At 45.3% G+C, this 19,263-nt stretch overlaps 1 protein-coding gene across 1 annotated transcript in view; it reads left to right on the top strand.

The window, feature by feature from the left end:
* LOC146893897 (sodium/glucose cotransporter 1) overlaps nt 1-19,263 on the top strand; it is a 53,162-nt gene that overhangs the window by 25,688 nt on the left and 8,211 nt on the right. Inside the window, exons 6-12 of the mRNA XM_087909122.1 lie at nt 8,687-8,792; nt 9,832-9,912; nt 11,423-11,643; nt 11,833-11,968; nt 13,758-13,865; nt 17,446-17,596; nt 18,199-18,367. Coding sequence (XP_087765248.1) covers nt 8,687-8,792; nt 9,832-9,912; nt 11,423-11,643; nt 11,833-11,968; nt 13,758-13,865; nt 17,446-17,596; nt 18,199-18,367 — 972 coding nt within the window. The remainder of the gene's footprint in view (nt 1-8,686; nt 8,793-9,831; nt 9,913-11,422; nt 11,644-11,832; nt 11,969-13,757; nt 13,866-17,445; nt 17,597-18,198; nt 18,368-19,263) is intronic.

Below are 19,263 nucleotides of genomic sequence, written 5' to 3'. Positions count from 1 at the left end.
GGTACATGCCTTTAATTCTAGCACTCAGAGCAGAGACAGGAGGATCTCTGTGAGTTCAAGGCCATCCTGTAACATGAGGGGCCGGCTTGTTGGGGTTTCTGTCCCGCCCAGTACCCCACAACCGGCATATCCCAAATAAAATCACTCACAAGACTCCATAAGGTTATAAACTGATTGGCCCATTAGGTCAGGCTTCTTGTTAACTCTTATAACTTATGTTACCCCATTATCTTTATCTATGTTAGCACATGGCTCCGTACCTTTCTCAGCTGGGCAAGTTACATGCTGCCTCTTGGGTGTTCTGTGCAGGAGTGGCAGAGGGAGCTTCCTAGAATACTCCCAGTCTCTTTGCTCCACCTCTACTTCCTGTCTGGCTTTCCTGCCTATACTGCCTGCCTGGCCAATCAATTCTCCTGCATCACCATCCCAGTCTACATGTGTTTCAGGATAGCCATGGCTATGTAACTAGATCTTGTCTCAATAAAATAAAATAAAAATCCCAGGGTTTTAAACCTCTGAGCTGAGGCCAGGTAACCTGCTCAAGGCTCTGTTACTCTCAGAGGTTTCCCAAGGGGAACCATGGACACAGTTCAGCCCAGCTCTCAGAGTAATAAGAATGATGCTTGGGTTGAACTCAACCTTCCATCCACTGCTATAACCAAGGTTTTACTGGAAATCTCACAGAGTATATGTGTTTATGTTGTGTTGAGCTGTGCTCTTGCCTCAACCTTTGCCAGAGAAGATAAGGGAGAATGGTTTCCAATATTGTGAGTATGTGTGTGTATTACTGGGGAATGAACCAAGGGCCTTGTATATGCTAGGCAACCACCATATCATTGAGCTATTTAAATTTTTCTTATTTTAAATTAAATTTTCTTGAGACAAATTCTCACCTAAGTTGCCCAAACTACCCTTGGACTCTGTAGGTCTTGAGGTGATGACCTTCCTGCTTCAGTGTCCCTAACAGTTGGGATTCTGAGCCAGTTCTACCATACTTGGCTTCCTACCCCCATAGAAAAGGAATATCAGTTCTTGGCTTTGAAGGATATATTTTAAAATTGTTACTCAGGTTGGTAGTGCTTAGCAGCACTGAGAAAGTTTCTTCTTCTTTCCCTCTCCCCTTCATTTCTTCTTCTCTTCCTCTGTTTTGTTCCTCCCTCCTGTTTTGGTCTGTTTCTCCCTCTCTTTTAGTGCTAATGGAATCTTAGCAAAGGAGCGATCTGGGATGACCTATGAGACACAGTGAGGATACAGGAGACATTTATACCACGGCTGGCAGTGTATTCTCTAACTCATCCACCAAGTTTATAAACGAAAAAACCCTACCCTGAAAGTTTCACACTTCAAAAGTACAAAAATAATTTGACACACACTTTTTTTTATATCTACCACTCAAACTTTATTTATCTAAGCAATTCATTTAAAAAAGAAACAAATAAGAACTTAGCGGTATCTACCCTTAATCTCAGTCACTTCTTAGAAAGTGGACACTGTCTTGATATGGTCTTATTGATTTTATCAAAGGACCAATTCCTTGTTTCATTGATTCTTTGTATTGTCTTTTTTTCTTTCTATTTTATTGGTTTTTGGCTTTTAGTTTGGTGACATCTTGACTCCACTCCTTTTAGGTGTGATTTCTTTTGTTTTAGAGCTTTCAGGTGTGCCGTTAAGTTACTATTATGAGATGTCTCCAAGTTTTGATGTAGGCACTTACCACTTTGAACTCGTCTCTTAGAATTGCCTTCCTTGTTTCCCTAGGCATCTTAGATTGGGATGATCTGAGGTGTTGATTTCTGGTCTTGTCTTGGTTGGGTGTTTCAGACCTTGGTTTCTGTTCCCTCTCTGAGTCTTAGGGAAGTGTGACGGCTGCAGCTTTCTGGTACAGAGTGCTCCGGCAGGGTTGGTGAGTGGCAGAGAGCAGGAGAGGTGGAAAGGACCGAGAGCCAAGAGGTAGCTCAGGAAAACACTAAGGAGACTCTTATATGATTATAAATCATATCTTCATGACTGTAACAGGGGCCCTGAGGGAGTTGGAGATGTGGTGGGAAGGGAAGTTCCTGAAAATAAGTTTCAGTACTACAGAGAATTGTCCAGAGAGTCGGGGTAAAAGCGTTAACAGGAACCTGAGTCTGAATCCAGAGTCAGAGTCTCCAGTAAATGGAAAGTGAGTGGAGCTGAGGTGGAGGAGGTGAATGGAGCTGAGGTGGAGGAGGAGGTGAATGGAGCTGAGGTGGAGGAGGAGGTGAATGGAGCTGCTGAGGTGGAGGAGGAGGTGAATGGAGCTGAGGTGGAGGAGGAGGTGAATGGAGCTGAGGTGGAGGAGGAGGTGAATGGAGCTGCTGAGGTGGAGGAGGAGGTGAATGGAGCTGAGGTGGAGGAGGAGGTGAATGGAGCTGAGGTGGAGGAGGTGAGTGGAGCTGAGGTGGAGGAGGAGGTGAATGGAGCTGAGGTGGAGGAGGAGGTGAATGGAGCTGAGGTGGAGGATGGGCACCTGTTAGCAGGTTGTTACTGGGCTGAAGGAGAGAATGGAGAGACAGTATGGAGAATAGGAAGGACAGTGTGATTTGCCTACCTAAGTCCCTGCAGGTGTGGCCACTGGGGATCCTGGGTAGAGAGTTCCTAGATGTCAACCACTGACAGAGATGCAGGGAGGGAAGGAAGGCTGGGATAGCAGCAAGGTTTCACTTGTGGTTTAACAATCATGGCAGTGGATTTCTTCCTATGGTCTGCTGCTGTGCTCACTTCTCTCCTCAGCTACCACTCCCCATGTTTCTTCCTCATTTTTCTTGGGTTTTGTTTGTTGGATAAAAGTTTTTAGGCTGTTTATGTCATGGAGAATTTTTCCATGACTCCTTTAGTCATGGCAGATTGTTTTGCCGCATATATTATTTTGGGTTGACATAATAGTCTTTTAGGACTTGGAGTGTGTTGCTCCAGGCTTTTCTGACTTGCTGAAATTTCCGCTGGGAATCCAGCTGTGGTTCTGACATGTGATTTTATATTTGACTTGCGTTTTTTTTTTCTTTCAGCTTTGAATACACCATCTTTGTTCTGTGACTTAGTGTTTTAACCCTGTTATGCTGTGGGGAATCTTCTATTCTGCTCTTGTCGAGTTGCTGTTCTCTGTTCTTCTTGTGTCCATATGGGTGAGCCTTTCTTCCTTAGTGGGAGGTTTTCTTCTAGGATCTAACTGAAGCTGTCTGCTCTATGCCATTGGCTCAGATTCTTGCCCATCTGTGCTATAATCTGAAGCTTTGTTTTTTCATGGTCTCACATTTTCTGTGTTATTTTCTTCTTCGGGTTCATATTCCTTGCTTATTTGGCCTAGATCCTCTACCTAGTCTTTGAGTCCTGATATCCTGTCTTCTGCTTGATTCACTGTACTCGTAAGCCTTCCCTGTGAGGTTTCTAGTTGAGGTGTTGGGTTTTCAATTCCATCTTCACATTTCATCTTCAGTCTTCAGGGCTTCTATCTCCTCACTGAATTCTGTTCTCACATTGTGAGAGACGCACCCCTTGACCAGCAAGCAGGAACGACCACGAAACCGAGAATTCTTCCCAAATCACAACTTTATTGAAGCAACTCGGTTGAAGGGGGAATGGGGGACGAGAGAGAGAGAGAGAGAGAGAGAGAGAGAGAGAGAGAGAGAGAGAGAGAGAGAAGGAGAGGGAGAGAGAGAGAGAGAGAGAGAGAGAGAGAGAGAGAGAGAGAGCAGAAAGCCAGAGAGAGCAGGAAGCGAGAGAGAGCAAAAGGCTCAGCGGCAGCTTTTCTAGGGTGGAGAGGCTTTTTTTTTTTTTTTCTAGGGTGGAGAGCTGCTTTTCTAGGGTAGAGACACTGTTCTGATTGGTGAATACCATTCTGCTGAAGCCCAAGGCCCGGAACAGGCCAGGGAACCAAGGCTCAGTTATGCAAATACAGACCAAGGCCCACCTGGCAACTTCAAAGGATTTGTTTACTTCCAAGCTGCAGGATGCCAGCACCATTTAACAATGGCAATGTTCTGACGGCTCCTTAAATCACGTCCTGGATTGTCTCTGTCGTTCCCATCAACCTTATGTTTGCATTGTCTTGAGCACCGTGCAAGTGTTTATTCTCCTTCATTTCATTGAACTGCTTGTTTGTGTCTTCTTTAAACTTGATTTCTATGCTGAAGTTATGATTGTTCTTTTCAATTCTGTGTCCCAGAGCTCATCTGAGTAACTCTTGCTGGTGAACCTTTCTACAGGAACAGAGGTTGTAGGAGAGAGGACACTGGCTCGATCTTTCATATTGTTTGTATTTTTTGTGATGATATCTGGTATATGGACTTCTGTAGTTAGCTCTGATGTGGACAGAGCAGATTGGACAGAGGAGAGCATGTGCCTGAAGGTTGGGCCTAGAGATTACAAATGACTTGGGTGGAAGGTCAAGTGAACAGTGGGGGCTAGGCTGACGGTCAGTGTGGGCTTCCCGGTCCATGCCTGGTGTGTGGGTGTAGATCTGGCTGGAAAGATTGGATATGGCATGCCAGAGGCCTGTGACTTTCAGAATAAATAGAGAGGGTACTGGCAGACGTCTCAAGACCATTTGTGGTACAGTCCGCAGAGGTTAGACCCCCAGATGCTGGATCCAGACTAGATCTGGTGGGTTCACAAGATGTGTTGGGAGGCCAGGGAAACTCAGGGGATAGACCTTGGGAAAGGAAGCAGGATGTCTGGCTGGGTGGAGAGGTTGGATGTGACTTGTAGTTGGTGGCAGGTAGGACAGGGACTGGTGGAAGCTTGGAGGTTCCTGGATTGTGGCAGACAGTGATGAAGTGTCTCAGTGCCACACGTTGAACTGTGTGCTTTGTTGAGCCTCTGCCTTCACCCCCTTCTTCCACCATTCCCCAGAAGATCAGAGTTTCTCTAGTTCTCTTTGTATTTTATGAATCAGAGAGAAGCCTCATCTCTTTGTGCATATGAGGAAAGAGAGCTCCAGGCCAGAAGCAGTGGCCGACAAGGACAGTTAGTGGTTCATGGACGCTGTTGGAGGTGTGTTAGGACCCAGAGTGAGACTTTGAAATTCATTATGTCTTCTCCGTCTGTTCTTTCATCATTTTTGAAGCATTGTACAGTCTTCAGATGGAACCTTTGTCTCTTTAACGCCATCTGTTCTGTTTCTAATCCTTTCTTTGCCTCCAAGGCCTCCACTGTCTCCTGTAGTCTCTTCGCTGAGACTTTGCAGGTCACTGCAGTTTAATCTTAGCTTGATTAGCCATCCTTTCTTCTCTCTCCGTGATTCACCCAGGAAGTTTATGCCTTTCTTCCAACCACTGTATCTGTTTTTCCTCCGCGGTCACAAAAGAGCACACTCACTTTCAACTTCCAATTGCACTTTTTCAGCGTGGCTTTTTACATCTTGGCATTTTTGTTTTTCTCTCTCCATCATTCCCTCAGTGTTTAGCCTAAGTTCCGGTGTGTGTGTGTGTGTGATTTTCTCTGGGGGTCACATGGCTCTGCAAAAGGCTGCTTGGCTCATTCAGTTCAGAATTTTCAACTTTTTCTTTCATGCATTTTCAGTATGCACCATTTTTTTGAAGTTTTGGTTTTTTCCCCTTAAATATTTTATTTTATTTTTGTGAGCATTGATGTTTTTGCCATGGGTGTCAGGTCCTCTGGAACTGGAGTTACAGAGAGGTGTGAGCTGCTGTGTGGGTGCTGGGAACTGAAAACGGGGTCTCTAAAAGAACAGTCAGCTCTCTTAACCACTGAACCACCCCTCCTACTGCTGTTGCTGAAGTGTTAACTTTTCATCTTGTAGCGCCACAAGATTTGAACCTTCCTTGGCAGTTTGTGCTTCATACATTAATGCACAATCTCTTTTCACTAAGAGAACTTTGTGGGGTCCAGCAGCTGACTCGAGAATCTCAGTCTCACTGCAACCCCAAAAGCATAGGCAAAAATGAGCAAATGTCAATACTTTTTAAGTATCAAAATAATACACACCTGTGGCAGCCCTAGGTAAACTGTAAAATTCCCTGGAAAGGAAGAGGGGGAAAATCCACAGGGAAACAGAAAATTGAGGCAGGTAGGAAGAACTGAAAACAAAACCCAGAGCCCTCGGGCCAGGAGATTTGTTTGCCTGTATTCAGTTGGTGCTAAGGTGAACTTGCTTTCCTGCATTCAGTTAGCACTAAGGTGGGCTTGCTCAGCTGTATTCAGTTAGCTACTGTATTGTTAGCAGGCATTCTGGTATTTTGGGGTGCAAAGGAGAGAATTCCTAAGAGCAAGAGTTTGTATTAGGTTTTTTTTTTCTTTTCAATTCAGCAAGTTTCCTTTATCTGTGTTGGACACATTAGCATATTATAAAAATAAGGCTTACATTAGTTAACACTTAAAAGCAGCTGTACACATGCGCACACACACGCGTGTGCGCCACTTGTGTGCATTTGCAGGTGTGTGTGTGTGTGTGTGTGTGTGCGCGCGCGCGCGCACACGCCATCCCCTCTCTTCTCTCCTCATCCTGTCTGTTCTTCCTCACCAGGAATGATGATGATGTAGGTCTCTCTGGGTGAGAGCATCTTGTAGGAGGCTTTGAGAAGACTGGAGCTAGAGCTAAGATGTGGGGCCCCATATTGGGAGGGTGGGACTCGAGTCCTAGCACATAGCCATGGGATTGGTATTAGGGGAAACAGTGAAGTCAGGAGACTTGAGATCCCACGGGGTGGATATCTTGGTCCAGTGTGCGTTGCTACTGTAATAAACACCAGCGATTTATAAAGAGCAGAGATTTCTCACAGTTTTGGAAACCAGTCCATCTAGGCCTTGTGCCAGCAGATGGTGAGGCTCTCTGGCTGTGTCACCACGTGGGGAAGAGGGACTTGCAATCTTGGCTCGCTTCCTTCCTTCTTAGAGAGTCAAAAATCTCATTGTGGGGGTCCTGCCCTCGTGGTGCCATTTACTCCTAATCACCGTCCCCTCCCCCCACGGCCTCACCTACAAACAGCATCAGGATATGGATTCGGGCATTATGTTTCCAACACATGAACTTTTAGGGGACACACTGAAACCATAGCAGAGTGCAGAGGGTGTGGCAGGGACCTGAACACTGCAGGGCACTGAGCAACTTCAGTGGAATAAGGAAGGGGGCCATAATGGGGGAGCGTGCAAGAGAGCTGAGTCCAACCCTATTGATCCCTTCCCAAGGAGTGTGACTGGATTCCCTTTGAAGTTTCCTAAAATATATTTGATTCTGTGCAATAAAAAAAAAAACCCTCACACACTCCATGGAGAAGTCTAATTTTGGTACCTGCAAGTCTTAAAAAAAAAAATTTACCAAGATTGGTGGGAATGGTGTTCTTCCTGTAACACGGTATTTTGGTGCCCTCTGCTGGTTGATATTAGCAACTGCATATTTTCCTGCCTGGTAGAGGCAGAGGAGAAAGCTTGAAAGGAATGGGTAAAGAATATAATGAAGTCCAAGGTCCTCCCCGCTTCATCCAGGTCTAGGAAGGTGAGCATCCAAACAGACTAGGCTCTCACAAAGCCAGTCCATACAGTAGAATCAAAACCCAGTGCCGTTGTCCTTGACTTCTCAGTCAGCCCTCATTGTCAGCCACATTCAGACAGGGCAGGGAACCCTGACTGCTCTTAGGACTGGAGAGGGAGGGGAGTGGGAGGGGAGAGAGGGAGGGAAATGGGAGGAGGTGGAAATTTTTAATAAATAAATAATAATTTTATTAAAATGAAAAAAAGAACACAATGAAGCAGGGCAGTGGTAGTGGAGGCCTTCAATCCCAGCACTTGGAAGGCAGAGGCAGGTGGGCCTCTGTGAGTTTAAGGCCAGCCTGGTCTACAAGAGCTAGTTCCAGGACAGGCTCCAAAGCTCCAGAGAAAGCCTGTCTCGAAATAATTCACCAGTGACAGGGGACAAGTCCCCTGAAATTACAGCAGCCAACCTAGACAGAAGCACTAGTATCATGTGAGAGGCATTTGGTGTTCTGGTTGAACTCTTTTTGGGTCAGGCAGGTAAAATTAAAACCTCACAGCAGGGTGGTGGTGGTGCATGCCTTTAATCCCAGCACTCGGGAGGTAGAGGCAGGCAGATCTCTGTGAGTACAGAGCCAGCCTGGTCTACAAGAGGACAGGCTCCAAAGCTACAGAGAACTCTGTCTCAAAAAACCAAAACAGCAGCAGCAGCAACAACAACAACAAAAAAAACCCCAGATTTTGCTGAAGAAACAGGGAGTGGGGGCTGGGTTTCCCACTCATAGGTCTGCAACACTCAGACTTGCTTTGGGGACAGAGATTATAAACCCGTGCACACTGATGGGTGTGTAAAAGCTGGAGTAATGGCTAAGGGCAGCAGGTAGTGGGTGGATGCTGACAGACTCTCTCTCTCCCTCCCCCTCTAAGTATTTGTGAAGCATTTTGTCCCATGACCCTAAGCTAGGTATTCACAATGTGTAGCACATATTAAAGGCAAAGGGATGTTGGTGGTACAAAAGCCACTTTCAATTAGTTTACTCTAGCATTTAATAGGTGTGTGTGTGTGTGTGTGTGTGAGAGAGAGAGAGAGAGAGAGAGAGAGAGAGAGAGAGAGAGAGAGCACAGAGTCTACTACTAACTGCTATTGTGAATATAGCTTGCTTGGGAACCCAGGAATGGCCCCTGTGACCAGATGACCTCTCTCACTTCTGCCTATGCCTTACTTCTCTCCTTCCAGGCAGACATCTTCTCTGGAGCTATTTTCATCAACCTAGCCTTGGGCCTGGACATCTACCTGGCCATCTTCATCCTACTAGCAATCACTGCCCTTTACACAATCACAGGTGAGTCCATTCAAGCGAATCGGCAACTCAAGCCTGGCTCAGGGTTAGGCAGACTTGCAAGGGGAAAAGGAGGGAGGGTTTGAGAATGGCTATTTTCTTGGTCTCCGCGGGAAGCCATGTGACTGTGCAGTGAAAGCTCCCGTGCTGGGTGGAGGAACGTCAGGACAACCTTCAGAGGCGCTCAGGAGAGCTTAGCCCTGAAGGTTGTGGGCAATGTGGCAAAGCTAGGACAATTAAAGGCATGCTAGGTGAAAAAAAAGGGATAATGGTGACAGGAATGAGTGGGGCAGGGCTCAGGAGCAAGGCGAGCCTGTAGGTACCAGAAGCAGGTGGTTACTGCCAAGTAACCAGGAGAGAGGAGACACAAAGCATGACGCTATAAACAGGTACATTTAAGAGAGCCTTAGATATAATGTGACTACATTAAGAACCATTTCAAAGTGAATGAAAGACATACAAAAAGGTTTCAGAGTAAGATTTGAGGATGGCAGAGACACGTGTTCTTTGCAGGAAGGAAGGGAGAGGAGCCACAGTGGGATTTGCTATTCCATGGGAGCCCACTATACCTGAGGATGAGACGTTCCTTAGAGAGGTTGGGAAGGTAATTTACAGTTGGCACATTTGTCTGTCACATGCATGTGTACACACACACACACACACACACACACACACACACACACACACACACAGAGTCCTGGCTTCTATCTCTACCATTACAGAGTCAAAACGAGCAAACATTCTTTTGAGCCATGTCCTAGCATTAAGCTCACAACAAGTACTTTCTGCTCAGGTAGAGACAAGTGTCTTCCCTTTCCCAGGCCATGTAAACATTTTCATGAGAGGCAAAGGCCAGACACAGTTCTGAGCAGCAGAATTAGGGACAGGGTAGGGTTTGGGGAGGAAAGGGAGGAAGGTGGTGGTGGCAGGGGGTGGAGCTTCTCGGAAGGGGCTCTATGGAGAAGAAAGGGTAGTGGGTAAGAAAAGGAAGCAGGCGGGCATCATGTGCTCCTTGTGATCTGTTGTCTGTTTGCCTGCTTAGGGGGCCTTGCAGCTGTGATTTACACTGACGCCTTGCAGACAGTGATCATGCTCGTGGGGTCTTGTATCCTGACTGGATTTGGTAAGTGGGGCTGGGGCTCACTGAGCAGGTGGGGGCAGAGGTGTAGAGTTCTGAGAAGACAGGAGCATCTCTGACTTGCCTGCCTACCTTCTCTGATGTAACCAGTCTTTCTCTGTCCCAACAGCCAGCTCCCAAATAAAGACATGGAGACTTATTATTAATTATGAAAGCTTGCTCTTAGTTTAGGCTTGCCCCCAACTAACTCTTGTAACTTAATCTGCTTTTATTAATCTATGTTCTACTATGTGACTTTTTAAAAACCTCCTCTCCAATTTGTATGTACAACTTTTCAGCATCTCCTGGCATAATCTGTGTTCCTAGATTCCTCCTCCTCTTCCTCTCTCTCACTCCAGCAATCCCACCCATCTCTCTTGCTTAGATAGTGGTCATTTGGCTCTTTATTAGACCAATCACAGCAACGTATCTCCATACAGTGTACAAATATCCCATAACACCCTGTCTAGCTCAGGGCAGTGGCCCAGCCCTGACTGGCCACCCTTATGGTATCACCTTCCCCCTGTAGGACCCTTGTTGGAGCAGACCCAAGGAATACTTGAATTGCCCCCTGTTCTCTCCCTATAGCTTGGTTCAGTGGTCTTCAGTGTAGGCCTATGGTAATGTGGTGCTGTGTTTGCAGAGAACCTGGGTAAAAATGAATGCGGCTAACGACTCAGCAAGCCACAGAGATTCACACACCGTTTGCAGGCTGAAACTATATCCTGCACACACTGTGAGGTTAAAAGGCCAAAGTTTATGCATTGTTGGTGATGGGTGATTTTTTTCATTTAGAACAATTTAAAAATTGTTCACTCAATGCTGGTATCTCTGATCATTTCTTGAAATTGTCCTTGTCTATAAAGACAGCAATGGAAATCCTAGCTGTCGTGAAGAGATAGAAGACATATTTTGTTTTTTCTGTTTAGTGGACCCTCTGGGCATCATTCAAAGACTCTTGTCTACACTCTAGAGTTTAGTTTTCTAAGGACTTTCATTTGCGTCCCCCGCAGGCTCTGGGGTCAGCAAGCACAGGCTAGGATGGCAGCACTGAGATGAGAGCTGGCAAAATTCTCATCCCTGCCCGGTTCCCGGGCATCCCTGGGGGCAGCCGTCCTGCCTGTGTCCTGTCTCCAGAAGGTCACTCTGTGTCCCTAACTCAGTGTTCTGAGTTCCAAAGACCACGGCTGACTTTCTGAAGAACAACAGTCTGCACGCGGTCCAAGGCTGAATCTTCCTTTAATGAGGCGCCTCCCTTTCCATATTGTGTGCAGTCAGGGCACTGCCGCAAGCTGTTGCTTTGAAATGCCAGTGTCTCCCAAGAAGGCAGGGCAGTTAACACTCCCGTTTTTATAAATGAGAAGCCTGAGGTCTAGAGGAAAGATCATTTACTCCAAACCACACATCATGGGTGTTTCCCTTTACTGGTATTCTCTTGGTACTAAGATACTCAGACATGAAATCACTACAAGGAACTAAATTTTTCAGTGTTCTTTTTTTTCCCAATATGTTTCAGCTTTCACTGAAGTGGGAGGATATGAAGCCTTCATGGAGAAGTACATGAATGCCATTCCATCTATAATTTCTGATGGAAACATGACCATCAAGAAAGAATGTTACACTCCCAGGGCCGACTCTTTCCACATATTCAGAGATCCTATCACAGGAGACATTCCATGGCCTGGGCTCATCTTTGGTCTGTCCATCCTCGCCCTGTGGTACTGGTGCACAGACCAGGTATGTAATCTGGGGGTGCAGGAAGGGTGCATGACAGAGACTCCCACCTGTCAGGCTGTTGGGATTGAAAATGAAGAAGGTGTGGGTTGCCAGGGACCAAGGCTGAAGACCCCAAACAGGGCAGCTGGGATGTCAGAGGGTCCCAGAATTCCCAGAATGCACAGCTCCTCACTGGGATGTTCCTGACAGGTCATTGTGCAGCGCTGCCTCTCAGCTAAGAACATGTCTCATGTGAAGGCCGGCTGTACCCTATGCGGTTATCTGAAGCTGTTGCCCATGTTCCTCATGGTCATGACGGGGATGGTCAGCCGGATTTTATACACAGGTAATTCCTCTACCAGAGCTCAGGCCATTTTTCCTTTGCTAGTCTAAGGGACTTTGGAAGCTCTCCGGCTCCTTTGTTCCATTTCTTTTGTGCCATGATTACCAAGCATCAGGGTTGCCTGTGTCAGGCAATGTTCACACTGGGGACACAGAATTCCTGGGGTTGTCTTTACCTATTCCTTTTAAGATCAATTTGCTATTTATTTTTGTTTTAAAAATTTAAAGTTGTTTGATAGCAAGCTCGTCACCAAGCCTGAACTTGATCTCTGGAGCCCACGAGGAGGAAGGAGAGAACCAGTTCCCTCATTTAGACTGACAGTTGTTTCCTCATTTTTCTCCCAATCTCCACAGTCATGACATCACCCAGATTCCCTCCTCCAGGAAACAGTGTTTGCTTGTTTGCAGCTCTGCACCTCGGCCCCCAGGCCTGTGGTGGGGTCTAAGAAACTATTCTGTAATCCTAATGCCAAGGCCCAGGCAGCTGCTGCTGGCCCTGTGCTCTCTGCCCTGTTTCGTGGGCCATTTCCTTCCAGGTGCCCCGCCTTGACAGATTCACCTTTGGTCTTTTTCTGGCATCTCAGCATTGCTATCTAAATCCTGTTGTTATGAATACAAATAATTTTTGGTTAGCTATTATGAATCGAAACCGTTTTGAAATGCAAAGTAACAACAAGAAGTAAACAGAGCACCACAGAGTGACAGTTTGGCAAGCATCCCCCAAAATGAAGTCAGAATCGCTGGCAGGCATTGGCTGTGCTGTCCTTGGTTGCATGCCCCTCTTGGCTCTCATATTCCTGTGCTGGCTTATACACCAGGAGGAAAATACAATTGCCTTCTATATTCATAACAAACGCTTCTATGAATCTTCAACCAACTACATATTGAAAAATATTAAAATATCTGAACCTATGATGAAAATATGTAAGTTTTGCTTATCACTTTTTCCAAACAACATAGGACAACAGCTATTTCCATAGTACTTCTAGGTTATTCTATGTTGTAAGTCACTGTAGATGACTTCAGGGGAGGATGTGCATGTGTTAGAGCAGGTACTATGCTATTTATTTAAGGGACTGAGCCTCTGCAGACTTTGGAATCCACTGTGTAAAGGGTACCCAGAAACAATTCACACATGGATGCTGAGAGATACCTGTTGAGCAAACAGAATGGCTCATGCCCGAATGGCTACTACATTTATTTATTTATTTACAACAAATATATGAATTTGTGCTGTGTGGTACAGTGCTAAATGAGTATTTAACAAATGTTTGTTGAGCAGAATTATATATAAACCAAATTCTATTTAAGTTTCTAGAATTTTCTCCAAGATTTTCGATCTTGTTCCCTTCTCCTCCCAGTCTATTTTGTTTTAATCTCTGCTCCATTTCTCAAATCTTGGAAGTCACCCTGGTTTTCTAGGGATTTGACTGTATGTCTAAAAGTTGTTCAAAAAACCCTTAAAACCAGAGTCATAGATAACCCTAATTATCGTCAACAAGCTGTTGAGGTGGATGGCAGTGCCTCCTCCTTTCCCACCATATCGTTTGTTTCCTTTCTGTCCTCTACGAACCATGTTTCTCTGCTGTGGGAGCATCCAGATGTGTCAGGGATAACAGGCCAGGGCATGGCACAGAGGATCTTAGCTGGGAAACATTCTTTGCCTGACGTTGTTTGGGTACCAGGGGAATGAATGTCTTGTTTGAAGTGTTGTTTTAAGGTAAATACTGCAACCATCAGAATCATTGCTACCCAATGGAAGCTTGCTGATGCATCTGTTCATCTCTCTCTAGACAAAATCGCCTGTGTTGTCCCCTCAGAATGTCAGAAGTACTGCGGCACCTCAGTTGGCTGTACCAACATTGCCTATCCTACTTTGGTGGTGGAGCTCATGCCTAATGGTGAGACTTTCTTGGGAGGTCAATTCGGTTTAGGCTCCACCGACACTTCTGAGTACATTCTGGGTCAAAGGCTTTTCCAGGCCAGGGTTGTGCTCTAAGGAGAAAGTCCCATTTCTCTGTTTTTGAGTTTAGTTTATGTCTTTACAACATGTGGTTCAGTTGGAGTCTATCACCCTGGGTCTTGTCCATTAGTCGGACATGAAAACTTGTTGGGGTGGGGGGAGAAATTCCCTTTCCATGCTTGTCTAGTTCATCATTTAAAATACTTAAACGAAGAGGTTATACCTTACAATGGCCATTTTGGAAAACAGTGTAGAAGCTCCTGAGGAAAACAAATTAAAAGTAGACCTACCATAGGATTCACCATTCTTCATACAGGGTTCACATCCAAAGGGAATGGAACCAGCATGTTGTAGAGACAACTGTATTCTAGTGTGCATTTTAGGCTCGTGCACAGTTGCCAAGACAGGGAACCCACCTTAGTGTTTAAACATAAATGGATAAAAATGTACTCTGCACGAACAATGGGTGACATTCAGACTCATGAGAAGGGGATCTGTTCTTCTGTGGGAACACGGATGCTGCTGCAGGGTGTGAAGTGAGAGAGTCTGTCACAAACACAGATGCTGAGTGATCTCATCTCTGCATTTAGAGAGAGAGTATGAGTGTGTGAACATGCATGTGAGTGTGCATGTGAGTGTGTGTGTGTGTGTGTGTGTGTGTGTGTGTGTAAGAGAGAGTGTGTGTGTGTACATCACTTTACCCATGAAGCTACTGCACTGGCCTCTGCACCTCATTTTCCTCACAGTTTTAAAAGTCCACACTGTGATAGAAACGTTAAGCACGTAAGAGGGAAGCAGGCATCTGTAGAGAACACCTTAACCGACAACACCTGCAACCGTCTGCATTTTCACTCATTTAGAGTAACAGCTCTTTTCCTGCTACATTTTTATTATTGTTATTAGAATATATTTACATCATTTCCCCCATTCCCTTTCCTTCTCCAACTCCTCCCATGTGCTCCCTTTCACTCTCAAATTCCTGTCTTATAAAATTTAACACACACACAAACATACACACACGGAGTCCATTTAGTGTTGTTTGTGTGTATATGATTTCAGAGCTGACCACTTGGTATTAGATAACTAATTAGGAGCTCATCCCAAGGGGAAGACTATTTCTCCTGCTCTTAATGCCCCTTAGTTGCCTGTACTCCTTTGCCTATGGTTGGGGCCCCTTCCATGTTAGCATGTCTACATTGGTGTTGTCCTTGTTCAGGCATTGTTTAATAGCCATATTGTTAGGGTATTATGCATGAAACTTTCCTGCCATTTCTAGGAGACAGTCTTACAGTAGACTTTTTGGTCTTTGGGTCTTATAATCTTTCTACCCTGTCTTCCAAGATATCCAATGAGCTTTAAGCCATGGGGGTTTTGTTTGTTTGCTTGTTGTTTTTAAAAACACGCTTATCTCCCTGAACTTGAAGCTCTCAGTTTTGTCTGAACTGGCTGACTAGAGAGCCCCAGTACCTGCATCTTCCCCATCAGCTCTGGAGTTAGGGCTATGAGCCACAGTTCCTGACTTTATGTAGATGCTGGGGATCTGAACTCAAGTCCTCATGCTTCTGCAACCAATACCTTACCCGCTGAGCCACTTTCTCAGCCTTTCATCCTTTCATGTATGTATGTATGTATGTATGTGTGTGTGTGTGTTTATGTATGTATGTATTCATGTTTTCTCTTGAGGTAGAGTCTCGTTATGTAGCCCAGGCTGGCCTTGAATGAATTGGTGTTAATCTTTTCGTCTGAACTTCCCTAGTACTCAGATTACCAGGCGCACCAGCATTCCTAGATTTCTTTTTAAATTTCTCTTCAAAGCTTTATGCACAACTTTTGGCAGAGCATTTGTATTCAAATCATATAAGAGGGGAAGTATATTTAACTACTCCCCTGAACTTTGCTGCTTATTAGTTAACGTTCCAATGAGCGTCAGTCAGACTGGTCTTAGCAGGAACAGGGTGTGACTTCTCCAAACTGGCCCTGTGCCCTGATCTCATGAGACCCTAGCACATGGTGCTAGAGGGAACAGTGAGCAATAAAAAGCCATGTGCAAAACAGCAAAACACTGTGTCTGTCACCTGGCTTCTGTGACTACTGAATCCCCTGTGTTAGACCACCAGACACTTCCTGTCCCTCGCCTTACATCACTCAATTGCATTTAATGCCATTGGTCAGTTGCCTCCTCGAGTCTTTCTCTTTGGGTCCATAATGTTATCCTCTCCTGTTGCCTTTCCACATCTTCTTAGGCTGCCTCTTTTGGTTCCTCTTGTAGCTTCAGCTTTTCAGCCAGCAAATGTTCCCCAACTAATCCACATCAGTCCTGCCCATTTTGTCTCCTAATTATCATGCACTTTTCTTCCTGTCTACTTTTGCCTTTCTTGCCTTACTTAGTCTGCTATACCGTAATTTAGAGTGTGTGGGGCAGAGTTCAAATAGATGTTAACTGGGCTGTGGGTGTGCACACCCTTAATCCCAGCACTCAGGAGGCAGAGACAGGTAGATCTTTGTGAGTTCAAGGCCAACCTGGTCTACAGTGTGAGTTCCAAGACAGGCTCCAAAGCTACAGAGAAGCTGTTTCAAAAAGTCAACAAACAACCACCACCACCATGAAAAACCCAAAATAGGTCAGGCAGTCTGTCACAGACCCCCTTCACCAGGTGAGTTATCAGTGTGTCTGTGGTCCAGCTAGTCCAACAATCACTATCTTCTAACAGAAAGTTCCAGAGTCTAGTAGTTGTTCAATCCACAAGGTTGGGTGTCTCAGCTAGTCTTCAGTATTTGCCGGAATCCCTAAGAAATCGGCTCCCATTATGGGCTTGCCAGTGAGAGTGACGTCAAGCAGACAAACAGCAAAAGAATCTTTTCCCAAGTCCTTTATACAGGCTGCCATCAGAAGGTGTAGACAGAACAAAGGTGGATTTTTCCACCTCAAAAGATCTGAATTAAAGGTGGGTCTTTCCACCTCAAAAGATCTGAATTAAAGGTGGGTCTTTCCACCTCAAATGATTTAATAAAGAAAAAAAAATCACTTCCAGGTGTGCCCAGTGGCTTTGGTTTTAATTAATTCCAGGTGAGTCAAGCTGATAACCAAGAGCAGTCACCACACTCTAGGCTACAGCTTTGCCAGATGTGAGTTGTTCATTTCTCTAGGTTCCCATTCGTGAATGTCTTTTCATCCTCTCCAGTCCAGCCTAGACATCCTTCTTCTGTATCATGACTCTTTAGTGAGTCCTTACGGTTGTCCCCTTGGCTGGAAACACCTGCCACTGCCGTGACCACCACACTCACCACCACCACCATCACCATTTAGTTGAAAAGTCTCCGATGTTTCTCTTGTCTCTAAATCATTGCCTGCTGTGGTCTTAGAATGTAAAGCTCCATTTCTTGAAGCTTCTATTCTTTCTGGAGAGAGAAATTTGAGACACAGGCATGGTTTCTAAAGGCAAACAGACCTTGGGTACTGCTGCACAAGAAACAGAGTCAGGGTGACGAATGTCACTCAAAACCTCGTTCTCTTTCAGGACTCCGAGGCCTGATGTTGTCAGTAATGATGGCCTCGCTCATGAGCTCTTTGACCTCCATCTTCAACAGCGCCAGCACCCTCTTCACCATGGACGTCTACACCAAGATCCGGAAGGGAGCATCCGAGAAGGAGCTCATGATTGCAGGAAGGTAAATGCAGCTTCCTCCTCTCTGCCATGTACCAGGGGAGCTGAAGATCACGGAAAGTTCTACCCACCGTAGTGCGGTTGGCAAGATTGGCAGGCACTTGGTATAATCAGAGTTATCTCTGTGCCCAGTTATAGTTACCATGTACGGGCACTTTCTTTTATTTTCTGTGGTACTGGAGGATTGAAGTCAGGACTTTTCTCATTCTGGGTGAGTACTGCACCACAGAGCTAGACACCAGCCCTGGCATTTCATTTTACATTGAAATAGTTGAGTACCTACACTTTGACTCTTCTCAAAGCGGGATTTTCATGCATTAGATCACTGTGCCAAGCTGCCCCTGAAAGTCAAATGAGTTTCAGTTATTTATAGACACAGATGACTTTCAGGTAAGCAGAGAAAGGAAGAAAAAAGCCTCCAGAAAGAATTTGCTTATTCTATGTCACTGTGGTAACGTGAGATATGTCTTTATTTATATAATGTGCATGTGCATATGTATTTGCTGGTGACATCAACATGTAGGTATGAGCATATAGGTTTATATATTATTGGTACGTATTTGTTCATGTAAAACACTGATACACTACTGTGGGCTTTGATTTCAGGTTGTTCATCCTAGTGCTGATTGGCATCAGCATCGCCTGGGTGCCTATTGTGCAGTCGGCTCAGAGTGGACAGCTCTTTGACTATATCCAGTCTATCACCAGTTACTTGGGGCCACCCATCGCAGCTGTCTTCCTGCTTGCTATTTTCTGCAAGAGAGTCAATGAACCAGTAGGTATCGTTCTAGCAGCTCCCGAAAAGCCTGTGCACGCTGCCGCAGTGGCTTATGGGGGTTTGCATATTCCCTATGAGAAGGATTCTTTTTTCCAGAGATCTCAGACAGAAATGACGTGCAGTTAGAGGTTTGGCTGGGTATGTCTCAAGAAATCTCAAGGGCCCCTCAGGAGTTAATATCAGATCCATTTTCTCTCTGACTCTCCCCCCTCCTCGTCCTTGCTATAAGGTCCCAACTAATAGTGTACATTTTCCATCCAATCTTTTTACCATTTGGACACTTAGTTTTATTTTCTTTGAATTTGGTCTCTGAAATGCTGTGTTTACACTGTCTTCCAGAGAATTAACTTGAAAAGATATAGGCCCTGGTTACTGAAGGAGGAATAAATAGAACAGAGGTGTCTCCTATGGGGTGGGGAGTGACAGAGACTGTGACCAGAAAGTGTCCCCTCTCTTGCTCTTTGACAAGGTTAGTCATGTGGTGTTGCACGGGTGTGAGTTAGAGATGAGGGCCACACTGTGTCTTTGTTCAGTGACTTAGTGTTTTAACCCTGCTATGCTGTGGGGAATCTTCTTTTCTGCTCTTGTCGAGTTGCTGTTCTCTGTACTTCTTGTGTCCATATGGGTGAGCCTTTCTTCCTTGGGGGATATTTTCTTCTAGGACCTAACTGAAGCTGTCTGCTCTATGCCATTGGCTCAGATTCTTCCCCAACTGTGCTATAATCTGAAGCTTTGTTTTTTTATGGCATCACATTTCCTGTGTTGTTTTCTTCTTCAGGTACATATTCCTTGCTTATTTGGCCTAGATCCTCTACCTAGTCTTTGAGTCCTGATATCCTGTCTTCTGCTTGATTCACTGTACTCGTAAGCCTTCCCTGTGAGGTTTCCAGTTG

Source organism: Myodes glareolus, chromosome 8 (assembly GCF_982192425.1).
Source record: "Myodes glareolus chromosome 8, mMyoGla1.1, whole genome shotgun sequence".
In the NCBI taxonomy this organism is placed as follows: Eukaryota; Metazoa; Chordata; class Mammalia; order Rodentia; family Cricetidae; genus Myodes; species Myodes glareolus.
This window is presented reverse-complemented; position numbering and strand designations above follow the sequence as displayed.